Genomic DNA, 27,820 nt, shown 5'->3' on the forward strand with positions numbered 1-27,820 from the left:
ACAAAAGGTCACGCCGCCTACCCTCCAAGCGTTCCCGGGGGATGGCCTTTAGATATGTTTTGGGGTTTTGATTTTTGTGACAGCTTGACCACCCTCACTATAGACGATCGGGCCACCAATGCGGGGAGTTCATACGATCCAAATCGAGACATCGAGGAACTCGTTCCACGATACCTACCAGCCAACTTGCAGTCATTGAGCATCACCAACATAAGCTGTTGGCTACTCGCAGGAGTTTGCAGATGGTACATAGAAGGTAATTTGCAAGACCAGGGTGTAAAAGCCTTTGTCGATGCAGCGACAGCCTGGCGGCTGAAAAACTTTGATTTGTACATCGAAGTGGAGTGGAAATATGTTTGGGCTGCAGGCATAACGGCGATATATGAGTGGATTCATGGCTTCTTGCCTCTCCTGGTCGAAGCCTTGAGTCGCTGTGGGATTACGATGCGTGTTTGGCGCCAGGGCGGTACGACACATTCGCCACATTCGACACATAAGCTGTGGTACGGGCCCGGATCTGCCGTGGCGGAGCAAGAATGAGAATCTGAATATGGGGCTGGTAGGCATTCTAGCTTTGATCTGGCTCGACGGTCTGTCGCGTGCATGCTCGATACTATGACGGCCGAGGACTCCATGTCATCCAGAGAGTAGAAATGAGAAGGCTGGGAAAGGAAGAGAACGGGATACGAGCAGGGAGCATGTAGCTTAAACAGATTCTTCCAGTCTTTCGATAGGCTATGAATAAAGAAGAACTATGATTTGCAATCTTACACTGCGACGTTCCTTCTAATGCGATGTGGACGAAGTAGGAGGAAGAGACATTTGGTGATTACGTCATTGACACTAGGATCTTATAGCAGCGATCTCCGTGCCTCGGCCATAGCGGGGTTAACTTTCTGGAGCTGAGCTGCGAAGCGGCCAACATACGCGTCAACGTCACCAGCTCATTATACAGTAGCATCACCCCAACGCCATGGAAGAATACAAAGCAAAGTATGCCATACACGAGGCCTGCCGAGAAGGTCAAGGTACATCATATCCCCCCTCCTCCTCAATCCAACTCTAACAAGCCCAGCATCCCGCGTCGACTCCCTCCTCGCTGCAAACCCCAAACTGGCAAACCTCCGCGACCCAGACGACCGTCTCCCCATCCACTGGGCAGTGTCCTACAACCACCTCACCATTGTCCAGACCCTCGTGCAAGCCAAGTCCTTCGACCCCGACGTGACCGACGGCTCCGGCTGGACGCCCCTCATGATGGCGTGTTCGCGGAAAGACGCAGAAGCCATAGTCGACCTCCTGCTCTCCAAAGACGCCGAAGTAAACGCAAAAAACAACAACGGCCAGACCGCCCTACACTTTTGCGCCTCCAAAGTCAACCTCGATATTGCGCGCACGTTGCTGGCACAGAAGCCGCCGGCGAGTGCGCGGATAAAGGACAAGAGGGGTCAGCTTCCGCTGCATCGGGCGGCGGCAGTGGGCAGCGTGCCGATGATGAAGGCGCTGCTTGATGCAAAGAGTCCGTTGAATGCGACTGATATGGATGGCATGACGGCGCTGCACCATGCGATGAGCGAGGGGCATGGGGATGCGGCGCTGCTGCTACTGACCATGGGCGCGGAGCACGACAAGAAGGATAACGATGGCAATCTGCCGCTGGATCTCGCGCCTGATGCAAAGACTAGGAGCTTTATACTGCAGGCTGCGGAGCGGGAGGGCATAGATTTGCTGTAGGAAGACGATATACTCATCATGTGTAATGCTGCATTTACGGAGCCTATACGATACCCAGGGTTACGGCGCATTGAATTATCATATGGACTATGAAAATGTTCGAAATGGAGTTTTGTTTGCAGACGATACTGGTTACTTCCATCATGCGTAGAGTTGGCTGGCTAGTTGGGGTGGCACGAGCTCGAGATCATCTCTCCCGACCTCGACCTTCTCTCCTCTTACAACCCCTCGCACCCCGCGTGTTCTGCACTTCGGACCTATTGCGCAATCGCACTATCACCTGCATTAGCCCCCACTCTGCCGGCATGTCGTCAGCCGCGCGGTCTAGCGTCTACCGGCAGCGATCAGTCTACATTCAATGCTTCGAGTCTGAACACCCACACTCGCACGATGCGAACAGGTGACTGCACCATGGATACACCTCTGTGAAGCGCGCGACAAACATAGACAAGCTTCGCAATCGCGATTGTAAACTGCTGACGTTTCTTTGGTACCTGACGCGTGCGAATCATGAGGATGATTCGCCATCATGGTGCCCATCGTCACCATCATGGTCTTCACTAATTGACTATATAGTCTGCGCGGGACTATGTATACCGAGGTAGATACGCGCCGTTTACATTCACAGGGTCATATACAGCAAGCACAAGCTGAAGTGCTTCTACCTCAGAAGAGTTATAAGTCGCGACCACAACATACAGCTCTGGTTCTCCTGCCTACCTCTGTCCAGCATCATACATCATCCAAGCATACAATCGCTCTTTTATCTGGCGCACCACACGCCTTGTACTATTAGCACAACATGGCTACCTTCCCCGACCCATCTCCATACCTCAACTTTCTCATCTCGCCACGCATTCCCCCCGAGCTCGTCTTGAAAACAATCCAACACCTTCCGTTCAACGACGGCACGCTCATAACCACCATACGCTCTGCACACCCCCGTCTTCGCGCCATCTTCAAGAACTACGAAAAGTCAATCACAGGCAGCTTTATGCGCAAAGAACTACGGCACGCAGAAACCGATTTCAGCCGCCAAGACGGAAGACTAAACGTCGGCTGGCTAGCAGACTGTGTGAGCAAGTACGACATCATAGACGATGTCATGGACGCCCTCTGCTCCGAGCACAACTTCAATGCCGTTCCACGGCACAATGTTAGTCTCGCGAACGCAGGGTTACTGCTCTTATACAAGCTCGTATCAATCGGTCAGTCACACTCTCTCCCTGCATGGAACTCCCAACTGAACATCCCCAGAATCCCACACAGCTCGACTCACATACATCAAGAACCTGGCGCACGACCCGCTAACAGCAATCTACCTCGTCCTGCACCACGCCACCCTCTCCGCCCGCTACCACGGCTCCGGCTGGATCAACCAACGCACATACGGCCGCTTCATGGACGCCAACCAAGTCTCGCTGCGCTGCGAATTGGAATTCTGTTTCGCGGAAGCGGCGCTCGTGCTCGGTCCGGAGTTCATTTCGGATAGCTTGCTGCACCACGATACGCGGGATGCGGAGACGGTGCTGCTCAATTTCTATGTGGACCATGGCACGCATGATTGGGAGTGGCCGTGTTGGGGTGCGGGCAGTGGTGAATTTGAACCGCCGAGGGTGCATGGGCCGCTGCGGGAGAAGGGGAGGGGGAGGAGTTTGTTTACGGTGCTGTTGGAGAGGTTGGCGGAGTGTATGGCGTGTGGGTTGGAGGAGGTGAGGGCGAGAGTTGAGCGGGAATTCGAGGGCGTGGATCGTGCGCTTGCGTATCTGGATTTGGCGGGTAAAGCGAGGTTGTTGGAGGGGAGGAATGTTGGGGATGGGGATGGGCAGGTGGCATGTGAGTTTTGAGTTTGAATCCCGCGTTGCCATGTTGCATAGATTGGTATTCTTAGCAGGCTTGTATACCCAATTACTTACCCATATACCACGGGAAAGCCATACCATCTTACCTCCCACCACTTCACAGCGCAGCATACACATCCGTCCGCCTATTCAACGGCGAATCCCTACGCAACTCCTCCACAAACTCGAGATCAATCTCCGCCGTCGCAATCTCACCCTCATCCTTCCAACCCCCTCCCTCCCCCTCCCCCTCCTCATCGCCCCCCAACTCCGCCACTATCTTCCCCCACGGATCCACAATCATACTGTGTCCCCAACTCCGCCGCTTCCCCTCCCCCTCATCATGCACACCCACCTGCGCCGCCGCAATCACATAACTCTGCGTCTCAATTGCCCGTGCACGAATCAATATCTCCCAATGTCCTGCTTTGCCCGTCGCCGTCGTGAACGCGGCCGGGTAGAGAAGGACTTGTGCGCCGCGGGCGCGCAGCGCGAGACCGGGCTCCGGGAAGCGCAGGTCGAAGCAGATTTGCATGCCGAGGGTGCCGATGGGGCTGGCGAAGGGGTCGCCGAGGTGCAGGCCCCGTTCTACGCCCGCGGATTCTTGCATGCGCGGGCCGTTCTTGACGTTCATGTCGAAGAGGTGGAGTTTTTGGTAGCGGTATTTGATCTGTGGGCGTGGAAGGTGGGTGGTTAGTTTGCGTGTGTGCGTGTGTGCGTGTGTGCGTGTGTGTGTGTCTGTTATGTATGTTTTGTGTAGATGAAACGTACCTCGCCATCAGAAGTAATCCAGATCAGTGTATTCTTCACCTTGTTGCCGTCGTCGGTGGGCTCGTGGATGCCGACGGATATGGGCAGGGAGTACTGTTTAGCGGATTCTTGGAGCCCGAGGACAAATTCGGAGTCTTGGACGGACTTGCAGAGCTGGAGGCCGCCCGACGTGGTGATGTAGTCTGCTGCTTCGGGGAGGAAGAGGGCGGCTGCGCCGGCTTGGTGGGCTTTGCGGCAGAGGTCTTGGGCTTGCTTGAGGTTGGCGGCCATGGAGGCCGTGGAACGCATTTGTCCGACTGCCTGGGTTTGTTAATGTCAGTAGTCGATGAGTGAGGCTTGTAGGATATGATGTATCTCAGGCAATGTTGATATGGGGCAACATGGTAAGAGATGTAGCACAATCATAATCATGCGTGACTTCATAAGAGAGACAGAAACAAAAAGTGATGTTCTGAGAAGTGATCAATATCATGGCTCATGTTGAACTGAACGCAGATAGTAATATGACAAGTCGGTAGAACGAGGATTCGAGATACGGTACAAGTGACTAGGAAATGGGACTAGACTGGAGAACAACTTACTGCGAGAGGCATTTTGACGGTGATGATTATATCGTGGAAAGATGCACAAATGAGGTATCTCTGTACTTATGCCAAACTCCTCGGCAGACTAAAGAAATGTTACTGACGTCGTCACAGTCGGCAGAAGCGATGCCACTAGGCAGACTAGTTCAAATCGAGTAGCCATCGCAAGATGCAAGTGCATCTGGATTCGCATGTGTGAAAAGGCATATGCGATGTAGCCGCCATGCCAAAGTGAAGACATGGCATACTCGGATTCCCATGCGGAAACCATGGCCGGAAGCAAAGTCCCCTGCATAAGTGCTGGTCACGGGGATTGCGTCAGGGCGGAGTCGCGGCAGAGCGGAAGGCTGGCCAATCGGCGTTTGGCTGGCGACGTGCAACCGCATCCGTCATGCTGAGGGCTTGCGCGGCAGGAATCGTGGGGCCACGAATACTACTGGCGCTATTTCGCTTACACGAGCGCCATCTAGCTGCGACAAGTCATTTCGAGTCTCGGACATTGACTGCATTCCACGCATGGTTGTTGTTGATGTTGCTATTCAAGTCTTAGCTTGCGACTCCCCGCGAAACCTTACGTGACCGCGTACCACGTCCAACCGACCAGCCTGGCCTTTTGCGCAATTGAGCTATGAACAGACACAAGCGGAGAACGAGTGCACGGTGAAAGCTAGCCAAACTCCGCAGACGAGGGACAGAGTCACCACACGCACCGAGGCTGCAACGGCAAGATGAGTGGGAAGAACTGGTGGAACAGCGCCATCTCGGGCCTCGAGTCGCGTCTCGACACGATACTGGCCGAGGATGGCACCCAGAAGCCAGCAGGCGCGGATGCAGCAGCCAAAGCGGAGGGCGCAGACAAGGCGGCGACAGACAAGAAGCTCGCGGTCGAGCCAGGTGGGTAGCCTTGCGAGAGACACGGTACGGTAGCCCTTTGGAAGGCTGACAGCATAGAAGCCTCGCGCAACTCGTCACGAAGCCGACCCAACTCGCGACTACAAGACCGTCTAGCCAAGGCTGTGAACAAGGGATCTGAAGCGAGAACCTCGTCGGATCTGGGGTCACGGCCGGCCAGTCCAGCTGTAAATGCCGTTTCCGCGTCGCCGCGGGCAAGCATAGATTCAAAGGCGCCTGAGCCAGTGACAGAGGTTGTACGGGCCAAGGACGAAGCTGCAACAGTGAAAGAAGATGAGGCGACCAAGCCAGATGGCACCAAGGTCGAGGAACCTTCACAACCACCACAAGCCGCTGCAGAAGCACCCGCGCCCGTAGTCTCTCCTCCAGCGACTTCGCCGCCACCTACGCCTCTGGTAGCCGAGCAACCGGCATCGACGCCTATTCCCACCATGTCCATGCCGTCGATACCTTCGATTGTCACCCCACAGACGTCCTCCCCGCGCCAGTCCTTTGACAGCGACCCCTCGCGACCATCCATTGACGCCGTTGCCCCAACGCCGCCCCCGGAAGCCAAAGACCCCGAAGAAGTACAGATTGAGCTATCTCTGCTCCAGAAGACATACGAGGAGACGTTAAAGGACAATCGCGAGGAGCTCAACGCCCACCTCGAGCGCATCGATGCTCTGCAGTCAAAACTGACGTACATGTCGGAGCAACTCGCTGCATCTGCAAAGGCCGCCAAGTCTGACTCGGAAGCGACACCGGCAGACAAGAAGCTGGCGGACAAGGATGCGCAGATCGCTGCACTCATGGAAGAGGGGCAGAAGCTCTCAAAGACGGAGATGAAGCATCTGACCACCATCAAGAAGATGCGTGCCAAGGCTCTGGAACAGGACAAGGACATTGCGACTCTCAAGCAGCGGTTGACCAAGGCGGAGAAGAGCATCACGGAGCAGTCGGAAAGGGCGCGGCGCGCAGAGGCGGCGGAAAAGTCTGCGCAGGAAAAGCTCAAGATTGTGAGCAGGATTGAAAAGGACATTGAGACTATTCGAGCCGAGCGCGAGGAGGCTGGCCTCACGATATCTGAGCTGCGGAAACAGCTCAACGATGCGCTCTCGCGGGCTGAAGATGCTGAGAAGAGGGTCCAGTCTGGCGCGCTGGAAGCAGAGAAGAGAGCCACTGCGTCGCTGAAAGAGGACATTGAGAACGTGCGGATAGAGAAGAAGCTTGCCGAAGACCGTGCGAAGAGGGAGCTCCAAGCGGCCAGAGATGAAGCAAAGAGCCAACAGGAGAAAGCAAAGGTCACCGAGCTGGAGTTGCGTGGCGAGATTGCTGTGAGTGATGTGAGCTTTTGCAGGCGAGTGTCTACTGACATGTTATTAGAATCTGGAATCTAAGCTGGAACTGCTCCGCAGCCGCACAGAAGAGGCATCTTCATCAGCGACTGGCGATTCACAGGCCAAGCTTCTGCGGCAGATTGAGACGTTGCAGACTCAGTATTCGCTAGCTTCCGAGAACTGGCAAGGTATTGAGACGACTTTGACGTCTCGCGTCGCAGCCCTTGAGAAAGACCGCGACGAAACTGCAAAGCGCGAATCGGACGTCAGGCGAAAAGCAAGAGAAGTCAACTCCAAAGCACGACGACTGGAAGACGAGCTCGAGACCATCAATGAGCGAGCTCGGGCATTCGAACACGAGCTGACGGAGCAGCGTGCCGCCGCCCAAAAGCTACAAGCCAGGCTCACACAAGCAGAGTCTGCCGCACAAGACGCACAGGCCGAACTCGAACGAGAAAAGAAGGTCTGGGAGGCCGAGCTCCAACAGAGACTAGAAGACGAGAAGAACAAGTGGAAAGTAGAGATACAGACACCATCCCTCATGGGCGAATCCCAATACCTACGAACAGACTCGCCCTCCATTGCCCAACGACGGCACTCGCCCGATCCACTGGGCATATACACTCGCCGCCCGAACCCACGTTCTATGAATAGCGCCATGGACCTCCCCATGATGTCGCCCATGGACCGCATGTTCGACGACGCATCGCGCCGCCCCTCGAGCACCCGCCACACCAAACCGAACAAGATCCGCACCCCCGAGCCCGGCACCCCGCAACGCCAGAATTCGATACCGTCAAGCATGTCGAACCTCAACGGCGGCGGAGCAGCAGGAAGTGCCCTAGACACGCCTTCCATCCACACAATCGACCACGACCACGACCCCTTTGACACGACATCCTCCCCCCACCGCACAATCAACGACATGCTATCCCTCTCCACCGCCGCAGCAGGACCCTCGGTCCAACTCGTCGAACGCATGTCCGCCGCCGTCCGCCGTCTCGAATCAGAGAAAGCGACACATAAAGAAGAACTAGCGCGTCTGGTTGCGCAGCGCGATGAAGCACGGGAAGAAGTAGTGCGGCTCATGCGCGAACTTGATCAGGCGAGGGAGCTGGGCGGGAAGGTGGTAGAGTTGGAAAAGCAGATGCGGGAGATGAAGGTGAGGGAGGAGGCGGCGTTGGATATGTTGGGTGAGAAGACGGAGAGGGTCGAGGAGTTGGAGGGCGATGTGAGGGATTTGAAGAAGATTTATAGGGAGTTGGTGGATACGATGAAGTAAGTGATGGGATGTAGCGTAGCATGGGTTGGGGCGCTGGAGTGACGTGTGGTTTGGAACATGTCCTGTGTGGTCAAATCATGGAGTAGTTTTTTTTTTGTTTCCGGTCTCGATTGCCATCTGGACAGAATCTTTCTCTCGGCTATTAAAATGAAAGATGAATGAATATGCAAACATGTATTCATACCATGTATACACACTACCAACACCAACAAAAGACGCCATCAAACGCACGTTATCGTACAAGCCCAATTCTCAAAAACCTGTATACATTCCATTTCCATTTCCATTGCATTCCTTCATCTTCTTCCTCTTCTTCCCAGGGGTATTCCACTCAACGTCTCGCCTCCTCCCATCAACAATCGTTAAGAATGCATATACACAATAGTTCCGCGGTAACGCGCAGCCCACGTCATCATCATTCCTCCTTTATCTCCAATTGGATGGAATTTCCTACAAGAAATATTCTCCGCGACCACCCCTCCCCGCAGGCACAGCACGCTTGTGATCTGGCACAGCGCTGAAAATCTGAAACTCTGGCTTGAGGTCCTCACCCAGATTCATAATGGAAGCGACGTTTCCACAGCGGTAGCAGTAGTTTGGCGCCGACCAGACGGTTACAACGTCCTTGTCTTTGAAGTGGTACTTGTAGCCCTCGTTGACCAATTGGTGGGCTCGGGCGATGAGTTGGAGACCGTTGACGTGGTTGAACTGTACACGACATGTTAGCGGGAGGAGAAAGACGACAGGATGGATACATACTTCCGAAGACACCTTGTCTCCAAACAACCACCCTGCGCCTCTAGGGGACACAGCCCATGTATCCACATCTTCAGGATCACTCCACACGAGATCGCAAAAGGCGCCTTCGTGGGGAATCTCCTGGGCGCGGGCAACGACACGGATCTGGTCCAGGGTCCTGATCTCAGGACTCAGACCGCCGTGTACGCACAGTACCTTTCCGTCGACGATGGCGGCCAGGGCGAGAAAGTCAAAGACTTGGCAGCAAGCTTTCCATACCGAGGCATTGCCGTACTTTGTCTGGCATTCCTCGTAGAAGCCGTAGACTTGGGTGATTTGCCGCGACTCGTGGTTTCCGCGGACAAGTGTGACGCGGTCTGGGAATCTGATGCTGTTAGTTCCCATCACGTGCTATGCTGGAGTGTACATACTTTGCTTTGAGACACATGAGAAGAGTAAACGTCTCGAGACTAAAGTACCCTCGGTCGACAAAGTCACCCAGGAAGATGAAGTTCTGCTGGCCGTTGCCGCCCACTGTGTTCTTGGCCGAGTCTGCATCCGACGCCGAACCGATGCTCCGCCTGTCCTGGACGCTCCTGCTTCGGCCTCGCTCCTCCTCCTCATCGTCATCGCCCTCTTCATCGCCATCGCCGCCAGGAGGACTTACAGGCCCCGTGTAATTGGGGTCGCGCTGGAATCGCCTCTTCATCTTGCGCTTTACTTTGGGATCTGTTATGCTTGTTGGGGGCTCGAGATCGGCGGGGTTGATTGTGCTTGGTAATGTGACTGGGGGAGCCAGGGGAGCGGCAGGAGAGTCGTTGGGCATGCCGCCAGCGACGCGGAAGAGCTCGAGGAGGTCGTAGAATTGGCCGTGGATGTCTCCGCATACTGTAACGGGTGTCCTTACAGGCTGGATGTTGGATTCTGGTGGATGTATTAGTCTCCTGTTTGGTCCCCGGCACAGTTCCAGACACGCGCTCTCCATCGTCTGACCTTCTCTCCCTCTTGACACGGCAGTCTTGGTCTCCCAATCACGTACCTTCCATGAGACATTCCTTGACAATCTCACATAGGCGCTTCATGTCGGCCTCGGGCAGGTACTTGCATTGCTTGGCTTGCTCCAGCCATTCATCGGGACCCGCGCCCTTTGCGAGGCGCGCAGGCCCTGGCTGCGGGACATCGTGGTCTTTTCCCATACTTTAGTCGTCCTCGGACTCTGAATCAACAGCAGAGACGCGATGCGGTGCGTTCAAGTCGAGCAAGGCGACAATGGCGGCGGGAAGGAGCTTGGTCGTGTGACGATGGCGGTGCTGAGGCGTCGGCTGTGGGGTATCATGGGTCGAGGCGAGTTGTGGTGAAAGCAGACACAGTCAGCGATCGGTCACTATGTCGTCGGCCGGGGGAGAGGGCGGGGATTGGGCATGTGTCGTCGTGGGTGAGGTGCCGTCGAGGTGCGGCTTTCGGTGGGGCAGCTGCCGCCCCTCGGCGCTTGCCGTTCGCGCCTGCCCTCGCCCACTGTCTCGTAAAGGCGCGCCCATCGTCGCTGCGTCATTGCCAACGTCGCGGTATCTTACACACTATCCGATACAATCGCCGCGCTCAGTGCTGCCTTCCTGTCTACTCTCTCTAATGTCCACCCAAAGGAACTTTCGCTCTCTCCTCCACTTCGCTTCGACTCAACCACAGTTGAGATAATTCACCCGCCCGAGGGCTACATTGCATTCACCTCCGGTACACGATATACCGTGCCTCACAACAGCCAGTGCTCACCAATACGCCGAGGGTAGCAACTCATCCAGCTACATACAACCTCAACCCGCCCAAGAACAACCACGCCCTCCATGGCCCCTCCCCAGACCAATCCCAACGGCGTGCTGCCCGTCACGCTTCTCCAGAAGAACGCCCCAGCCCAGACGTCCCGCGGCCCCAAGGCTGCCCAGCCCCGCCTGAAGCTGATATGTCGGCGCCTGCCCCCAGGCCTCACCAAGGCCGAATTCGTTGAAGCCCTAGGTGACGAGTGGAAGCTTGGTGCTGGCAAGATTGATTGGATCAACTACAGAAAAGGCAAGATATCGACCGAGTATGTCCCTCCTTCCTATTATTGGACCCTGTATTGACTGCCCCAGTGCTGCCAAACCGTCCAAGCCCGCGCGCGTATATTTCCACGTCACCAAACAGGACCATGTCAAGGCACTCGGCGACCACGTGCGCACTGTCACCTTCCACGACGCGACCAAATCATGGCAGGACCCCGCCCTCGTTGGGCCCCCTACGCTCGAGTACGCCCCCTATCCAAAGATGCCTGGTGGCCGCCGCAGGAACGATAATCGCCAGGGCACCATCGACCAGGACCAGGATTTTAAGGATTTCCTCGAGAGCCTCACAAACCCCATCACCAAGCCTCCTGCCGCCGAGAATGAAGGCCAGAAGGAGAAGGTCAAGACTACGCCTCTAATCGAAGCGCTTCGCGAGAAGAAAGCCAACAGGGACAAGCCGAGCGCAAAGGGCAACCGAGGACGTGGAGAGGCCAAGGACGATGGCGGTGAGAAGAAGATCCTCGCCAAGCCAGGCAAGGAGAACGCCCTCAACTCGAATGACAAGAATCGTCGCATGAGCAAGGCTGACAAGGCTCAAGCAACAAAGGAGGCCGTCAAGATTCTTAACAAGGAAGCGTCGTCCTCCAAGGCACCTGCTGGGACGGCAGATAAGTCTTCTGCTAGTCCGGCACCAGAGCGCAAGCGCGGTAATGTCGCCCTCGCAAAGTCCATGTTGCAGCGTGACCTCGGCGTAGGGCCTGCTCCCAACCGTCGGCGTGGAACCAAGCGCGAGGTTGGAACAGCTGCGCCCGATGCAAATGCTCAAGCGAAAGAGACCAAAGCAGCCGAGGAAAAGGCCAAGGAAGCGCCTGTCGCGCCGCCGGCTGCATCGACTCCGGACAAGACCTCACAAGCAAGCAGAAAGGAACGCCCAACCCGAGCAGAACGGCGCGCTTTCAAGGCCAACCAAGGCGACAAACCCAACGACAAGGTCGCTGCCAGCGACGTGAAGCCACAGACGCCACTGAAGACCCCTGCGCCTCAAATCCTCAAGAAGCCTCAAACACCAAACCCACCCAAAGGTCCAGCTGCCTCGCGGGCACCACCGACCGAGCCTGCTGCTGCCCGAAACAGTCCCGCTCAAACACAATCGCACCCCACCCCCACAAAGGCCGAGACTGCGCCCGTGCAAGCACATAGCAGTGCCTCCAAAGCAGCGCCGGCCAATCCCGTGCCTGCACCTACAAGCAAGCAAGCCTTCCTCAAGCACGCCAACCCCAGCCAAGGCATCACCGAGCCTCTGATTGAAGAAGTCATGAAGACCTTTGGCGGCATCGACAAAGTGGAAATCGACAAGCGCAAAGGCTTCGCCTACGTCGACTTTGCGGAACCAGAGGGCCTGCGCAAAGCCATGGCCGCTAGCCCCATCAAGATTGCTCAGGGCGCAGTCCAGGTCCTTGAGCGCAAAGAGAAGGTTACCAGGGCCCCGAATACGAGGTTTAATGGTCCGCCGACGGGACCGGCGCGCGGCGGTGCGAGGGGCGGTTTTGGACCGAGGGGTGGACGGGGTGGTAGAGGTGGTGGCGGGGCTAGGGGAGGACATGCGGCGCCCGTGAATGCTGGGGGGGCTGGTGAAGCGGCTTCGGGGGCGTCTACTGCGACGGTCCAGGCACCGGCTCCGGTTGCGAGTGCAAGTGCTAACGCGGCTACGTGAACGGAATCTGGGCATGGGTGTCAGACATGAAGATATTGCCGCTTTGACGATAGTGATACCTTCGGATACGACGGCTGGGTTGTATTGCGGGTACTGACGATATGGATTACGCCACGATGGGGGGTATGCTTGCTCTTACATGGTCCTTTTTACCATTGATAATGGAGATTACGGCATAAGAGGTATGGATATGGCGTCGTGGATGGATGGGTGGGTCGATTGGGAGGCATTGGTGATGGGACTTGCGAGTGCATGTGATATCGTGTCTACTTATATGGATATGGGTATGAGGCGATGGTGATGTACTGAGGTGGTTAGCGTCATAGAAGGTTAGCTAGGTAGTAGTGACAGATAGGAAGATGAGATATGTATATTTACTTTGTGTGTTGAAGGGTCTTTTTTGCTAAATGATGAAATGTGGATGTTTGTGTGGCTTTTGTCATAGGGAGTGGATTAGGTTCAATTCAACTATCAACTAGACTAAAACATGTCCTTATTACACCAAGCCCCTCTTACCAATTTGACATGAAGGAGCGTTGTAAAGGAAGCAAACAATGCGCAGAAAGACAATCAGGGATAGCCTTAATGGCTCTGTCCTAAGGGAAATGCGATCTTTTGGCGCCGTGAGGCAGGTTGTCTTTCGGTATATATGGAATAGCAAACAGGAAAAATGGCACATGAACATCTCTTCTGAGTGGAGTGGGCAATTTCGTGGGGCGAAACAGTGATGATGGGCGCTCTGGGGATAGCAAGAGATGGAAAAGACACAAGACGACTGCAGCGAAACCGCCGCAAAAAGGTAACACAAACATCAAAAGAAGAAGCGCAAATCATAAAGCATGTACATTAACGTTTGAAGATGAAAGATTTCCAGCTCTTTACCCCTTACTCCCCATGCTGACCATCCACTTTCTGCTCCGCCGTCGTCGTCTTCCTTGTTCATGTAACATTTACTCCCCCCGATCCCCTTCCCTCCAAACCACCATATGCGAAAACCCCTATCCTGCGAATGCAAATAAAAAAGCACACAAATGCCAAAGCCAACTACCGACAAGAAAGATAAGCTACATAACCGAGTTTCCCCTCAGCGAAACAACAACAAGAAACTGAAGAAGAAGAAACAAAAGGGTATCGACAATGTCCGCCGCGAAGCGTATGGAGAACAGGTGTGGAGATAGTTTTCCCAGGATCCAAGTCTTTGGTTTCAACATACAATGACCCGCTAAATGGTACTCTGAAAACAAGAAAAAGAAAAAGCAGCGCGTTAAACAAGCACGCTGGACGAAAAAAAGGATGCTGAATGAAACGGTTATCAAGTACAACAACGGATATGTTGCCAAGGATGGTAGTGAAAGATGCAAAGATGTCGTTATATATCGGCCGTCTCAGTTGTACATGATGCGTGTGTGAAATAGGGTCCTCGAAATCGAGAACCTAGATCATAGGTGTGTGCTCGCCGTTCTGGTATACACCAGCTTGCAGCGTATTAGGAGGCATGTTGGCCCGCAGCTCCTTGGGATGCCTATAGAACGGCTGACTATTCTCAGTAGGAGGAATGACCTGCTCCATAGGCTGCGGTGGAGGCGGAGGCGGAGGAGGAATCTGGTTGAAGTATGAATCATGGTGGCTACCCATGCTGTTGTCGCCAGGAGGAGACCTCGTGTTGGGTCCTCGTGGGAAGGAAAACTCAGGGACACTCTCGTAAGGAGACCGCTCAGCGCGGTTAACGGGCGGAGATTTGGCGCGCTGAGGCCCACGGCTAGTGCTGCGCATGCGTTCAGTTACGCGCTTGAATGTCATGCCGAGGTTTTCGCTCACACTGCCGCGACCCCGTCGGTGAGCATGTGGAGATCCAGCAGAAGCTTGAGTGGGCGAGACTTCCAGGGGCTTCTCGCCTGGGCTGTTGCCCTCAATGGCAATGTTAATCATGCCGATGCCGTTGCCGCCGCCAATGTTTAGCGGTGGTGGAGGTGGCGGCGGTGGAATCGCCAGGTGCTGGAGCTGAGATAGCAGAGGCGGTGCACGGCCATGGTCTTCTGCGTCAATTACTATGACTTGGTTGTCATGATTCTGGCTCTCGTGGATGGTCTCAGCGATGCTGGCCGTGATTGGAGGCGGGCTGTGACGCTTGTAGTTGGTCTGAGGAAGGATGTCAGGCATCGTGTTTTGTCGAGCATGACCTCGAGATCCACCTAGAGAGGGACGTCTACCAATGGAAGGGTAGGTAGGCGAGTTGTATGAACTAGATGGGAGTATGTCTTGCGGAGGTGCTGACACAGACCGTGAGGGGGGCGCGATAGGCTGACCAAAAGTTGTTGCAGGGAGTAGGGGCCCAATGTCGTCAGTCTCACCGGAATGAGATTCTTGATATTGCATGTTGTCTGGGATGGTAGGCACCGCAGGGATATCGTCCTCTTCGTTCGGGTCGGCGGTCATGTATCGGGGATGACGCATGGCACGGGGGTTCGCTGGAAGACCAATGGGTACAGATGTTGTCGATGTTGGTCCCGCACCGCCCATCCTGTTGGTGGGTGAATACCTCTTGGTCATTTCCGGATCCGCTGTTTGGCTTCTCTGGATTGGATCACGATACATTGACATTGAGTTGAGCATGTCATCAGTGTTAGACCGCTCGTGAGAGATTGGTCGGAAAGCAAGATCTCCAGGATGAGGGATGATTGGAGCGGATGGACGACGAGCCAGCGACAGCCTGCGCTCCTCTAGTTCACGAGCAGCTAGAGCCTTTCTTGACGATGTGGTAGGACGCATGCGCGACACGCCAGAACGTCCTGAAGTCAATGACTCAGGAGAAGCATCCCGTCCGTAGGTCCTTGTTCGGCTGGATTCTCTCAAAGCTTGCGTAGGCTTTCGACTCATTGATCGGTCACGTGGCGCACGGCGCTCTGGTGAGCCTTCTCGACGACTGTCTGCAGCGTTTCCTGAAGGCTTGCGGCTGCCGCTGCGGTGTCGTGGACGGACGGGCTCATAGTCAACGAATCCCTCATTATCGTCGCGTTGCATGGGCTGGGGAGATACAGGGGAGTTTTCGCCCCGAACAGCGCTTCGTCCGCGACCTTCAGCTGGGCGACGACTTGATGCGCGGCTGGCACCTTTGCTTCGAGCACGCGTAGTTCCTTCTGGGGACTCGGTTCGGCGCGTAGCCGTTTTAGAGGATGACCTAGTCTTGCTGACTCCTTGTCGTGCTCGGCTGCGAGTGGTGCGGGTGCTGGCGACAGATTCTGTGACAACTGGAGAAGCAACGCTCATTTTATAGAACCTCTCATCGTCAAAGTCTTCCGTGCTAGTTCCTGCTTCCTTCTTGTTCACGGAATAGATCCCAGCATCCTCTGGAGACATTGGGACAGGCGAGGAAGGAGAACGCTTTGCGGGGCGGATGTAGCGGACGCCTGACCGTCCGCGGTTCTGCGACTCTTCGCGCGTGCGACTGCGAGTGCGCGCAGTACGTGAAGCAGGCCTTTCCTCATTCCGCGAGTTGGTGCGGTTCTGAGCGTAGTGGTTGGCTTCTTCTAGGCTGCTGATGTATTGATCGATGCTACGCGCCTTGGCACTCTTGATGCTTGTTCCGGTCAGAGGTGGGCTGAGCCTGTGGGTATATCCTGTTTCCGGACCGACTTCGACTACGTTGTCAGTCATGTCCAGATGGAGCTCTTGAATGTTCCGACTTCGGGAGCTGCCACGAGACTCGCTATGTTTCTCCTTGAGGGCATCAAACACACCTACTGCTGGCGAAGGTAAATGGTCGCTGGTTTGCCCAGGGTTGAAGGTTGTTGCAGAAAGAACGAAATCTTTGGAGCCGCTTGTTGCTCGGCGAGTCGAAAACGGCAACGTCTCAGCTTCACGGCCGATGTTGTCAACGGCGGTTCTCGGATGCGACTCTCCACGATGACCCCGGTCTGGAATGGCCAATGACGCGAGGACCTCGTTGTTCGTAGCTTTGCGACCAGTGTCAGATCGCGAAGGGAAGCGTTTCCTACCATATGAGCCTGGTGTCGCAGTTCGTGCCGAAGAAGGCTCTCGGGAAGGGTCGCGGGCAGCACGACCAAGCCAGCCGTGATGGCCTACAGCCGGACTGATAGCAGACTCAGCGATGGGTGTGACACCTGCGTTCATAGGCGTCCTCTCGTCCTCTTCTCGGACAATTTGTTTAGGCTGGGGGCCGCGTGTAAAGTCAGTGACGAGCTTGAGCGACGCCATCCTGGCCGCTACTCGGCTGCTGCCAACACTGCCACTAGGGGGCGACAAAGGCGGACTCATCTGGGAGCCGAGGAGCGCCTGCTTCTGCGCAGAGAAAACTGCATCTTGCGCACGTGGCGAGAACCAAGGCTCAGTAGTTTCAAGACCCATACACGAGAAACATCGCACTGCCAACTCCGCTTTGCCATGTGACACTGCATGTTCGCCCCATTTTCTGACCAGGAAGGATTGTCTTTGCCAGTCAGTTGGGAACGTCAAACAGGTCAGTAAAATGGCCTCCATGTAATATTTGCGAGACACGTAGACCTCAATAGCGTCATTGTGTTCACCCAGTCCGAGGAAGATTGCGACGGCAGGGTGGATGTCGCCTTTCTCCAGGAGACGCTGGACAAAGGCCTCACCAACCTTCTTTTGCGAGCCTTGGCCCATGTTGCTCAAAGCCAGCAACATCCAGTCAGAAGAAGTCATTGACTCAGATCCAACCATAGAAGCCATGAGGTCAGCACCGAGATCGCCGAGCCACTTGGACAAAAGTACAGCAGCAGCTGACCCAGGAGGATGACGTGCCAGTTCGTCCTGAACCAAATCCTCGATATCTTGGTCCCAGCCGAAGACGACCTTGAGCATGTTGAGGCGGAGATCGTCCGGAGTACGTTCTGGTCCAAGGTCTGTAGGGCGGAAGGGTACATCACTAAGCCTGGTTTTGGTGAAAGGAAAGAGATCCATGTGCTGATTCTTCTTGGATTCGTCGGGACTCCTGAGAACTTCCTTCCGCAGAGCTGAAGAGCCGTACCGAGACGAGGAGGCAGCTGATGAGATTGACCGGATGGAAACGCTCTCCCGTGTTGAAGTGCCAGCCATAGAAGATGTTCCGGACGAGAAGATGGTACCAGAGCCACCTGAGCTTTCTGATCTCTTCGATCTGGTGGACCGCTGTGACTGTGACGCCGATCCGTGCGACGGCCTGTCATATCGGTAGCGTGGGGCGCGACCGCTGCCAGATGACCGAGAGCTTTGGGAGCCTCGACTTGACACGGGACTGAGGGGCCCAACACGATCACGGCGCTCCTCCTCGAGCTGGTCCATCTCCATGGCGATCTTCTGGAGCGGCGACATGGCAACACCTTCATCGGCACTGCTTTCTGACTCGGCAAGCATCAACGGGATCGTCTTTGACTTGGATGGGAGGGCAGTCAGCGGTGTCTCCGTTTGCTGCTTCTGTTCGTCGAGAGAGATGGGTGGTGACGGAGGTGTGTTTGCAGGTGCATGCTGGACGTTAGCTACCATTGTGGCAGGGCCGTTGCTAGGGTTAATGTCGTATTGCTGGATACTGGAGTTACGTCCAATGGTGAAGAGGGTGGCAGTAGGGCCGTAGTTGCAGATGGCAGCGATGCCATCAGGCGTTGGCACGGTTTCGTACGACACTCTCTTGGTGCGGACATCCCACGCGCAGGTTTGACTGTAATGTCACGTGTCAGTGTGGAGGACGTATCAGCAACGCAACGCAAGAAACGTACCCTTCTGTGTACTGTACGATTCTGCCATTCTTAGACCAAGCGAACCAGCAGGGGCCGGGCTCTCGCTGTTCCTTTTGGTTGAGAACACGAATCACGCAAGGGGCATCACTGCCATGCTGGGCCTTTGGCACGCTCCATACCCGGAGGTCACCGTCTGACGTTTGGGCGGCCAACATCTCCGACTTTTGCTTGGATGAAGAGCCATGCCAGGCTAGGCCGGCAATAGGGGATGGATTTCGTGGTGTGGTGAGGGTATGTAGGATGGTGAAGGATGGCTGCAGGGTGGCAATGAGAATGGAGCCATTGAGGTATCTGGAGTCGTTAGTGGCGATGCGGATGCATTGTCATTTCTCTTGTACGCACCCAATGGCAAATGTCCTGCAGTCTGAAGCTGGTGCGAGTGCTGTGATGGGATCGAAGATGGTTCTCGCGGAGAGGTGCTCAGAGGTGGAAGGCTCGAAAAGGATGATGTTGCCCTGCGCATTTCCTATTTCACATGTTAGCACCCAAACAGGCAATGGCGACTGCCCGACCCTGACACTCACCAAAAGCAACATTTCCGTTCCGCATCCACGTCGCAACTCGAATTTGCTCGTACGACGCGAATCTCGCCACCTCGTCGCCAGTGAATAGGTCCCACACGATTGCAGTTGAGCCGGCGTCGTAGGAGACGACTAACCGGCCTGCTCCTCTTTCGCTAGTCGTGTCGACTGATATCCATGACACATCTTCCCGATGCCTGTCAAAGCGTCTCTCTACCGCCAGCGTGTCGTGGTGGAGACATAGGATCACGTTGCGTTGCGCATAGAGCAGGAAGGAGCCGGTTGCCGCACAGGGCTCGAATGCGAATTCATCTTGGCCCGGCGTTGGGGGTTTGAGTTTAACGTCTGTAGATCGAACTGAATTGCTTTTGATCGAATTCGAATTCGCGCGCTGTCTCGGTCCAGTCGACATGGTGAGGGCTGGATCTGGTGTGGTCGTCAGTCGGGTCAAGTCCGCGAGGGCCCGCGACGCGCATAACGATGAAAGACAATGGCGATTGTGGGAGCACGGGAGTACAATCAGGAGCTTCTCTAAAAGCGAGTATGAAACTGCAAGACGTCAGGGGAAACCAACTCACTGCAGAGAGCAAGAGCGCGCTAAACAGCAGTGCGCAGACAGCTCCACGGCGTCTGGAGGAGGGTACCCTTTGGCCCCGCCCCGGTCTCTACAGGGATCAAAGTTGAGGCGGTTAAACAGAAGTCGGGTACCGCTTTTCGTCTTATGCGGCGGTACAGCAACTTGCAGCTGGAGAGACAGACGAACAGGCAAGACAGTGAGAAGGTAGAGAAAAAGCGACAACAGCGCGGGCGATGTGTGAGTTGAAGCGCGTGGACGCCCGCCTATCACTAACGGCGCTTAGAGCTCCAAAGCCCGACTGATACTCGCTCGAAATAGTACGAATAGCATCGGTTGGTGCCGTCCAGCCAACGAGCAGCATACCCGGCAGCAAAAGGCGTCAACGGGCTGGGGTTGAGCAGCCTCATTCGCTCGCCAACTGTGAAAGGTCGACATTGGACCTTCGGGGGACTCGACGAACGAAGCAGACGCATCCTGCAATCCTGGGAGCCAAGTTGGTGACACAGCACGTTAATGGTTAGGTTCGCGCCGGCGTGCCTGCGTGGGTTTGAAAAGCAGCCTCTCAGAGAGCGCAACGGCCCAGGGACGAAGATGCGGAAGACTGGGGTCCAAAGGGCACACGAGATGGCCACGCCTATTGGCTAGCTCATGTGCCTACCGCACAATCATCACACTTTCGCGCTCGAAACCAGCGTATCAGCACGCGGTACGGCCGCCTTGGACCGGCCCGTAAAGGATGATCCCTACGTGCTCAAATATGCGACTTGCCTCGTCGACTCGATGCATATAACGACTCTCTGTTCTCGACGCTCGCATGACTCTTCTCAAAAGTACGGTGACGGTAGCGCCATCGCGACATGTTCACAATTTTCCACCTGCCGCTTGGTCAACCGTTCGCATGCTGAAGCGTCCGTCGTCGCTGCAGCTAGCGCATCGTGCCCAAGCTTCTGCGCAACGGACTCAACCCGCAACGTTCGGGAGCGGATAGGTAAGCTGGTGGCACAGAGCTCACGGTCCCTGAACGACTATCCTGCACAAGCCATGGCCCGTCCCGGAAGAAACATCAAGACCTCGCGACTGACGTGGGAAACCCCACGAGATGGTAGTTCCGACTTCATATTCGATCCCAGCCGCTTGTATCGCGGGGGCCATTGTAACGTCTTGCAAGCCCATGCTCGACTAATGTGTTGATGTCTACATGAGGCCTGCACACGGCCCAGGAACGACTCTGCTGTTGAACCAAGCACAGAGCATAACGTGCCGCTGCAGACGCAGGAAACATAGAGGCACACGTCGCTAACCAAGCACAATCGATCTACTCCCGCCCCGTCAGGTTCAAGCAGAGTCAAAGCTCCGCCGATCTGGCATGCGAGCTTCGTTCCCCGGTCGTGATATATGCATGCCAGTCGATAGTGGCTACAGAAACCTCGTGTTTCTTCAAGAGCCCCGGCTCGGCATGAAGAGACAATCTAGCAAAAACTGCTTCAGGCTGTGTCATTAGCTCTCCACAGCGTCTCACACCGTTCGAGCTGTACCCAACGGTATCGCAGGAACGGGGTGTGGGTGTCATGAAGTTGGGCACACACTGCTAGTTCCGTGATGGATTCTTCGCACTTCTTCATAGATGCAAGCGAAGCGCCCGCCTAAGGAGCTTCATCCTAGCTCTTTCTACACCGTCTACCAGCCACGCGCATTTCGCCCCTCTCCTTGGTACTGTGCTGTATACTTGCCCCATGGCATTGGCAGGAAAACAGCGGGGGATGCAAAAATTGCAAAGCACTTTTGCACAAATCGCGTGTCGTTCCTGGGCAGATGCGTGCGTACTACATGTGTGAGTCAAAAGCATGCATTGCTGTCAACACTGCGGGTCCACCCAAACCGCACTGTGATACAGCATGGCCAATATACGGGCCCGCACACGGTACAGGAGCTTCGAGTGCTGGACAACAAGTCAGCTAGATTTGAGAGAGTAAAAAAGCTTGTCTTGGGCATATCCCGCGATGTACAGGGGACGAGAAGAAAAGGATCGCCTACCATGATTCAAGAAAGCGCATAGTAAGGGATTACCAATTTGAGCAATATAGGGCTGTCCAGCGACGAACACTATTTCAGACGCAGGACGTCCAGTCGGAGACATGGTGACGTCGCTTCCGCCGCACCCCACTGGCCGTTTCGCAATTTGCTTTTTCGTTCGCGGCCTCGAGCATGTGGAATGCGATTCCTATGACGAATGCGGATACGGATGCGCTGCATGCAGAAGAAACATGGTACCAACTACCGAAGCCCGCTCTGGGAGCGCCACACATCTCAACAATCACACCTCAAAATTCGACTAAGACGCCCGTCACATGCCCCATCACACACGCATACTAATCAAGGGCGGTGATTACAAAAAGCGCAAGCAAGTGTGGACATAGCAAGGGAGTATTGTAAGACACAATGCTGTAAATTCCGCAAATGGGGTATCTATCTAAACGATGGCTATGCTATGCTATACTAAGGCTGGTAGGTGGGGGTATCAAATATAGGGAAAACAGGCGAGCGAGAGGGACCTTATCAGCCACAAATAAGCCTCTCGCTCCTTTTTGCGCACACAAGCGGGCGCAATACAAAATTGGCATTCCGATGTGCGGAAGCGGCGGGGGTATCGAGAGAAGTAGAGAACGCCACGAGTTTTCCTGCAAAAGCGAGGATTTCTCATCACACAAAACCAAAAAATGCCCTATCCTCCAATCCGTCTTCTTCGTCCAGCTCCGTGTGAGTCTGGAGTTCCTCCTCTTTCCCAAAATGATCGCCGGGATCTGCGCGAAAGAACGCGGTCTGGATGCAAGTGCGCAAAGCACGACATGAATGAACGACGCAAGGGAGTGTTGCGCCCTGAAGGCTGTTCGTCGTGTGGTGGACGTTGGGACGGAGGCGTCCACGTTCACACCGTTGATGAGAATGACAATGTGATTGGGGCTGACAAGCGGGGGAGAGGTTGCATCCACAAGCTCCTATCGCATCTCGTGGTGTTTGGGGGGAGAATGCAACAGGACATGACAGCCAGGTCGGCTGAGGCGGGACACGCGCCCACACTCCGGTCCCGGTGAGGGACGCGACGAGTGAGGCTGACTGTGGCAAGTGACTGACTGACAGCTCATGTGACTCATCCAAGCCAACGTGATGCTGACGGGTGCCAAAACGCGCGCGCCTAATAATGGTGACGTTGATGTCGTCGAGACGAGTCACTGATAAGGCCAATTAGCACCGGGCCGTCGAGATTCGTTTGTTTTGTCGGTTCGGGTAAACTTACAATAACACGAATGCTATCGCTTGCATTGCTCGCTCATTCAACCTGCTCTGGTGACTCGGAGATGGGAGTCATGGGCTTGGAAGTGCGACGCTGCTTGCCGCTGCTGCGACGGCGCTCGCTCTTTTGCTTCTTGGGCGCGTACAGAGGTGGCAAGACAGGCATGGCCTGCGCCATGGGGTAGACGCGTGGTGGAGCAGGAGCCTTGTCGAGGAAGGGGCAGGCAAAGTCGTCGTCAAAGTCCTCGCCAAAGAGGTCGGCATCGCTGATGTAAGAGGATGGTGCGCTGCGGTGGTCCAGCGATGGGCCCGTAGGCCATGATGGGTAAGCACATGTTGAGCCCCGGGACGACGAGACCTCGGTAGAGTAGTGGCTGTACAGGGAGGATGTTGGTGAAGACATGTTTCTGGGCGAGATGCTGATGGGCAGCGACTTTGATGGAGAGGAGCCTGGAGATGATTCGAAGTGCATAGCTGGTGAGAGGGTTGGATATGATGGCGATGATGTGAATATAGCGTACGGGGTGGGTCGCTGTTGTATATACGCACTTGCGGGCACTTTCGGCGCTACAGGCGTGCTGTGTGTTTTCGTGATTTTTTCGTCAGTTTTAGTGTCGCGGCAACTCGACCGAGGCGCAGGGGCGGGCTGATGATGTATGACGCCAATGTGGGTTCTGGAAAAGGGAAAAACAGGGTTGCGGGTGCTACTCCGATAGCGTCGGGCTGCGTCTCGAAAAGCGATGCGGGAGATTTGCGATGGTTGGATCTGGTCGTCTGGTCGGGGGCGTCTATTAAATAAAAGCCACGGGGTTTGCTTGCTCGCTCTCGCTCTCTCTTGGATGGTGCTAGGACAAGGGTCAGGAGGCAGTGAATCTACGAGTGTCTCGAATGAAGATCAGATGAAGAAGGCCTGGACGTGGGGAGGGTCCCATATATCTTCCGCCGTAAACAATACACTCTCCACGCCTCGCTCCGGTCCGCATGAAACGCTTTTGTTTGGCGCTCTATGATTTGCCTTTTGTCGTGAGTCGGTGAGCGACCGCTCTTTGGAAGGGGTGCACTGTGGTTGGCGGAGCTTCATCGCAGCGCAGACCGCCCCTTTACAAAGGCTGCCATTTCTGGCTACCCTAGCCGTCAGCCCCGTCTGCTCCGTTGCGCCTGCGAGCCCATCCCGGCTGTCGGGGCTCTTGACCGTGACATGGCAGCCCAGCCCTTTGCCCTATCGCTGGCCCGTCTGCTGGGCCCTATCGACGTGCGCACATGCAAAACGCAACGATGACTCGTTCACACGGCCATGAATCACTGCCCGCTGCTGTCCTGCTGTCGGCTGCCAGCTCGCTCGCTCGCTTTGGCTGCCCTCGTCACGGTCAGAGTCGCCGTCCAGCTGTAGCCACACGTTGCTTTGGAATCCCTCGAGACTCGCAAAAGCACCTGGACAAGGGATGTGACAGTGACAGCGGCGGTTGCACACCCCACGACTCATTCACGCCACGCCACGCCCGTCTCCGCGAAGCATTGATGCGGATAAGATTTTGCTGCACAGCTGAATGCAGTAAGCTTAGTGTCAGAAGATCATCTCGGGGATGAATGGGAGACCCTTGGTGTCATCCCCACGCTTTCACCCGGCGGCATCTGACATCCGCAAAAGGAAATGCAAACGCATGCCCCGGGACACAGTCCGCCTCTCCGTGTGCGCCGTATACACAAATAAAATGAACGGCAATTGTTTTTGCGGACGCTGCCCAAAGAGTCGCTCTGGCCGTTTGACGAGTTGATTTGAGTGTCGCAGCTGGGCCACCCTTTGTCCTAGCCGACCACAGCGGCCGACACGCAGCCCGGCCACCAGCAGATCCTCGCCGTTTCAAAACGGAACCAGTCCTCAAAGCTTCCTCAGGTCTGAAGAAAGCCGTGGACCATGGACATCCTCTGTCGCATCGAGGTTTAGCCGGGCAAGCACATGGGGTGCATTAGTCGCCATCACATGCATTCGGCGACGATGATCTCAGGGTCCAGTGGATGACTTTCCCCACTCGTCGCCTCCGACACAATTTCTAGCCTGCGGGTCCTCTTCACTACTTCACCCACCACTAATCATCCAAAGCCGGCAGGTACTTTACAGCCCGCGGTGCGAGGTAGCATTGCCACCAATAGCTGCAGCGAGGTACATGTCGGCCCGGCAGCAACTGTACACTCTCACAACCGCCATTATCGCTCGCGGAGACACTTTCCAGGAGTCATACTTGCAGCCGCTGCGGATCCGTGCTGCCCCCGAACAAAGTCCATTACCTTCCTTTCATCATCAAGCTCCGAATTCGTTGCGTTTGCGTTGTACGGAACTCCAAATTGCTCACGGCTGACATGCAGTGTGCGGGAGGCTGAGTAGAGATCAGTAATATCCGTGTCGCATGCAGTGAGCACATCCTCCCCGTTCGCATCTGTTACTGCAACGGTTGCCGCAAATACAACGCTTTGTGTCTATAAATTCGCACGCACCACAAAGAAAACGGAGCACAAAGATTCAGCCCTGTCGCTTGCATTGTGTGCATCCGCGTCCGGGTGAAAGGTGGAAAAGCGCACCCTGCTTTCATCTCCACGTTTTTCGCGACCCGTTTTTTGCCTGTTCACGCTGCCGGTAATCTGGGGTCGGAAGCAGAAAAGTGTCTGTGCTTCGCGCTGGAAACTGGGGATCGTGAGTCCGTCCGCCCTAGCATGGAAGGTTCTTCCATTCTTCCATGCGGAACGACCGTTCCAGAGTGCTCGTGCGCACCTCCTCGCGTCGAGGAACTGGAACGAACCATCCATATTGCCTTTGCCGAGGTCCTGTTTTACCCTCAAATAGATACCAAGGTAAAGTTTTGGTTCGCCGGCCGACTCGGTCAGAAGGTCGGCCGCGTAGGTAGGCCATCCAGGCCACGTTGCCGCTACTCCTAGCCCCTTCGCCATTGCTGCACAGAATGCGGGCGGGCGACCGAGCTTCGAAGGTTCCAAATCGCGTGGTGAAGAAACTTTACTTAGCTGACACAAAGGGTTCCCTTGTTTGTCAGGCCTGCATGCAAGGAACCACATGGCTGTTTTGCCCAAACTTCGACATGCAGGGTCTGCCGACCCATGAAACGACCTGTTCATGACGACGTTTGTCCCACAGACGACATCAGCCAACCCTCCGACACAGCAGGTGTGCCGCCGTCTCCATCACAGCTCCATCATAGCCCCATCTCTCTCCATCTCACCCATGTCAACACCCGTATCACTTGCCTCGAAGCTATCTCCAAACTTCAATTATGACGTCGTCCGGCGGCAGAGCCGCTCGTAACCGGCCTTATTCCCTCCTGCACCTCCTGCAAACATGAAGCCATCGCCAGAAAATCTCTGCTCTGATATCCACATGCCAGTACGAAGTAAACAAACTTCATTTCGGTCAAAATGCACCTGAGTGGAGCGGTAACATCATCGTGCTGACGGTGCGGCTACAGCCTTCTACTAGAAGCCTGTCACCCTTTCACATGGGAACGTCCGATGTGGATCCGAACACGACAAAGATGCTTGCTTGAAAGGGTAAAAATTTCAGCGTCTCCGATGTGGAGTTGTAGGAGTGATGGATCCGACGTGTTTTCGTGGTTCTGGCGGACCCGCGATTCATGCGTGCTGGCGAAAACCGGCCGGGTGCTGTGGCTGTGGAGCAGGTGTTGGAGCCTCAAGTTTCATGCATCTACTCAACACACACCGTGCAGCGGCGGTGAGTGGATACAGAGTCAAAATTCCAATTTACGGCCGCGGTTTGAGCGGTTCAAAGAATTTCAGAAAAACTCAATTTTTTACACATCAAATCCTCCTAGCCCTCAAGCGCCCACGCCAGTAAATCCGGAGCCAGATTCTACTACACACTACAAGACTACCTTGCACTTTCCTCATTGGGAGATGTAACCGCCCAGTGTAGTCGTTTGGGAGCATGCACATGTGCCATAGGATTATCGGCCTAGACCGCCGTTGCGATCAGCAATCGTCCTGCATCTGGCTGCATGTCACTAGGTACTCGACAGGCAGGTGCACAGTGAATAGCATCTAGCAGGCATATCCCGTTGTTGTATTCAGTATACAGCATTCTGGACCTTTTCGGTTGTAATTCATCCGCCGCTTACAGACGATGGTGGAGAGGAGGAGAGAAACTCCGGTGGCGGATCAGAAAACCGGAGAATTAAATGGATCGTATGAGGAGCACGACGCGGGGATGCACGCTGGGCAACACAAAAGATCTAGTGCGAGATTGGAATTTACCGAAGCTGCTTATCTGTGGCAGGTCGGCATTAGGCGATGTGTTTCATTGATACAATGATTTGCAGCGTGCGTTTGGGGAGCTTGCTTCCGGGCATCTGTGCTGCAGTAGGGTAGTGGGGGCCGCGCAATTACGAGGCTTCTCTGACAGCTGCCACTCGGTACGAATACATTTGTCGCATCCCTACTGCAACAGGATGATACGACCTAATGGTGTATTTCACCATATTTGACCTTGTTTGCGATGTCCTATCGGAGTTTGCTGCACAAATGACAGGTCCTATGACGGCGGGGTAGATTGCCCCGGAGAGCCTCTTGGTAGGTAGGCATCAATGAAGTCTACCTACTCCTCCACATGCACACTCACCAGACACCGGTCAGAAGACCCAAGGAATCAGTCCCGTCGCCTTGTAGCCCCCCATCTGCCTCGCAACCCCGCTACAGTCTCGAAAGAAACTACACAGCGTCCCAACAG

General features: G+C 55.2%; 8 protein-coding genes across 8 annotated transcripts; 4 read left to right on the forward strand and 4 right to left on the reverse strand.

Annotated features, from left to right (window-relative positions):
* Nucleotides 1-918: 918 nt before the first annotated feature.
* ACET3X_009551 (uncharacterized protein) lies at nt 919-1,815 on the forward strand. Its single transcript, XM_069456198.1, has 2 exons — nt 919-1,028; nt 1,076-1,815. Exons 1-2 carry the CDS (start codon nt 974-976, stop codon nt 1,732-1,734), a joined length of 714 nt encoding a protein of 237 aa, XP_069302384.1. The 5' UTR covers nt 919-973; the 3' UTR covers nt 1,735-1,815.
* Nucleotides 1,816-2,536: 721 nt separating this feature from the next.
* ACET3X_009552 (uncharacterized protein) lies at nt 2,537-3,463 on the forward strand (the record flags this gene model as incomplete). Its single annotated transcript, XM_069456207.1, has 3 exons — nt 2,537-2,942; nt 2,992-3,330; nt 3,375-3,463. 3 exons carry the CDS (start codon nt 2,537-2,539, stop codon nt 3,461-3,463), a joined length of 834 nt encoding a protein of 277 aa, XP_069302385.1.
* Nucleotides 3,464-3,505: 42 nt separating this feature from the next.
* Nucleotides 3,506-5,189, reverse strand: ACET3X_009553 (uncharacterized protein). Its single transcript, XM_069456208.1, has 3 exons — nt 4,928-5,189; nt 4,347-4,646; nt 3,506-4,245 (listed from the first exon to the last, which is right to left on the reverse strand). Exons 1-3 carry the CDS (start codon nt 4,937-4,939, stop codon nt 3,694-3,696), a joined length of 864 nt encoding a protein of 287 aa, XP_069302386.1. The 5' UTR covers nt 4,940-5,189; the 3' UTR covers nt 3,506-3,693.
* A 159-nt stretch (nt 5,190-5,348) lies between these two features.
* ACET3X_009554 (uncharacterized protein) lies at nt 5,349-8,443 on the forward strand (the record flags this gene model as incomplete). Its single annotated transcript, XM_069456209.1, has 2 exons — nt 5,349-7,158; nt 7,208-8,443. Exons 1-2 carry the CDS (start codon nt 6,274-6,276, stop codon nt 8,441-8,443), a joined length of 2,121 nt encoding a protein of 706 aa, XP_069302387.1. The 5' UTR covers nt 5,349-6,273.
* A 195-nt stretch (nt 8,444-8,638) lies between these two features.
* On the reverse strand, nt 8,639-10,600 carry ACET3X_009555 (uncharacterized protein). Its single transcript, XM_069456210.1, has 4 exons — nt 10,221-10,600; nt 9,613-10,105; nt 9,203-9,566; nt 8,639-9,151 (listed from the first exon to the last, which is right to left on the reverse strand). Exons 1-4 carry the CDS (start codon nt 10,375-10,377, stop codon nt 8,894-8,896), a joined length of 1,272 nt encoding a protein of 423 aa, XP_069302388.1. The 5' UTR covers nt 10,378-10,600; the 3' UTR covers nt 8,639-8,893.
* Nucleotides 10,601-10,750: 150 nt separating this feature from the next.
* ACET3X_009556 (uncharacterized protein) lies at nt 10,751-13,283 on the forward strand. The gene is made up of 2 exons (XM_069456211.1): nt 10,751-11,261; nt 11,308-13,283. Exons 1-2 carry the CDS (start codon nt 11,023-11,025, stop codon nt 12,929-12,931), a joined length of 1,863 nt encoding a protein of 620 aa, XP_069302389.1. The 5' UTR covers nt 10,751-11,022; the 3' UTR covers nt 12,932-13,283.
* Nucleotides 13,284-13,440: 157 nt separating this feature from the next.
* Nucleotides 13,441-20,002, reverse strand: ACET3X_009557 (uncharacterized protein; the record flags this gene model as incomplete). The annotated part of the gene is made up of 5 exons (XM_069456212.1): nt 19,784-20,002; nt 19,209-19,631; nt 19,027-19,150; nt 18,664-18,975; nt 14,366-18,605 (listed from the first exon to the last, which is right to left on the reverse strand). The coding sequence occupies exons 2-5, from the start codon at nt 19,615-19,617 to the stop codon at nt 14,366-14,368; spliced, it is 5,085 nt and encodes a 1,694-aa protein (XP_069302390.1). The 5' UTR covers nt 19,618-19,631; nt 19,784-20,002.
* A 2,217-nt stretch (nt 20,003-22,219) lies between these two features.
* On the reverse strand, nt 22,220-23,962 carry ACET3X_009558 (uncharacterized protein). The gene is made up of 2 exons (XM_069456213.1): nt 23,078-23,962; nt 22,220-23,012 (listed from the first exon to the last, which is right to left on the reverse strand). The coding sequence occupies exon 1, from the start codon at nt 23,543-23,545 to the stop codon at nt 23,111-23,113; it is 435 nt and encodes a 144-aa protein (XP_069302391.1). The 5' UTR covers nt 23,546-23,962; the 3' UTR covers nt 22,220-23,012; nt 23,078-23,110.
* Nucleotides 23,963-27,820: the final 3,858 nt, after the last annotated feature.

This window comes from Alternaria dauci, chromosome 10 (assembly GCF_042100115.1).
Source record: "Alternaria dauci strain A2016 chromosome 10, whole genome shotgun sequence".
Taxonomy (NCBI): Eukaryota; Fungi; Ascomycota; class Dothideomycetes; order Pleosporales; family Pleosporaceae; genus Alternaria; species Alternaria dauci.

What these genes read in the sequence shown, in the direction of transcription:
- ACET3X_009558 (XM_069456213.1), bottom strand. Translation starts at nt 23,545, where the DNA reads ATGCACTTCGAATCATCTCCAGGCTCCTCTCCATCAAAGTCGCTGCCC.
- ACET3X_009555 (XM_069456210.1), bottom strand. Translation starts at nt 10,377, where the DNA reads ATGGGAAAAGACCACGATGTCCCGCAGCCAGGGCCTGCGCGCCTCGCA. An exon ending in CTCATGTGTCTCAAAGCAAA is followed by an intron (nt 9,567 to 9,612) that starts GTATGTACACTC and finishes TAACAGCATCAG; the next exon opens with ATTCCCAGACCGCGTCACAC. An exon ending in GAGACAAGGTGTCTTCGGAA is followed by an intron (nt 9,152 to 9,202) that starts GTATGTATCCAT and finishes TGTCGTGTACAG; the next exon opens with TTCAACCACGTCAACGGTCT.
- ACET3X_009553 (XM_069456208.1), bottom strand. An exon ending in GGATTACTTCTGATGGCGAG is followed by an intron (nt 4,246 to 4,346) that starts GTACGTTTCATC and finishes CCACGCCCACAG; the next exon opens with ATCAAATACCGCTACCAAAA.
- ACET3X_009556 (XM_069456211.1), top strand. Translation starts at nt 11,023, where the DNA reads ATGGCCCCTCCCCAGACCAATCCCAACGGCGTGCTGCCCGTCACGCTT. An exon ending in AAAGGCAAGATATCGACCGA is followed by an intron (nt 11,262 to 11,307) that starts GTATGTCCCTCC and finishes TGACTGCCCCAG; the next exon opens with TGCTGCCAAACCGTCCAAGC.
- ACET3X_009551 (XM_069456198.1), top strand. Translation starts at nt 974, where the DNA reads ATGGAAGAATACAAAGCAAAGTATGCCATACACGAGGCCTGCCGAGAA. An exon ending in GGCCTGCCGAGAAGGTCAAG is followed by an intron (nt 1,029 to 1,075) that starts GTACATCATATC and finishes TAACAAGCCCAG; the next exon opens with CATCCCGCGTCGACTCCCTC.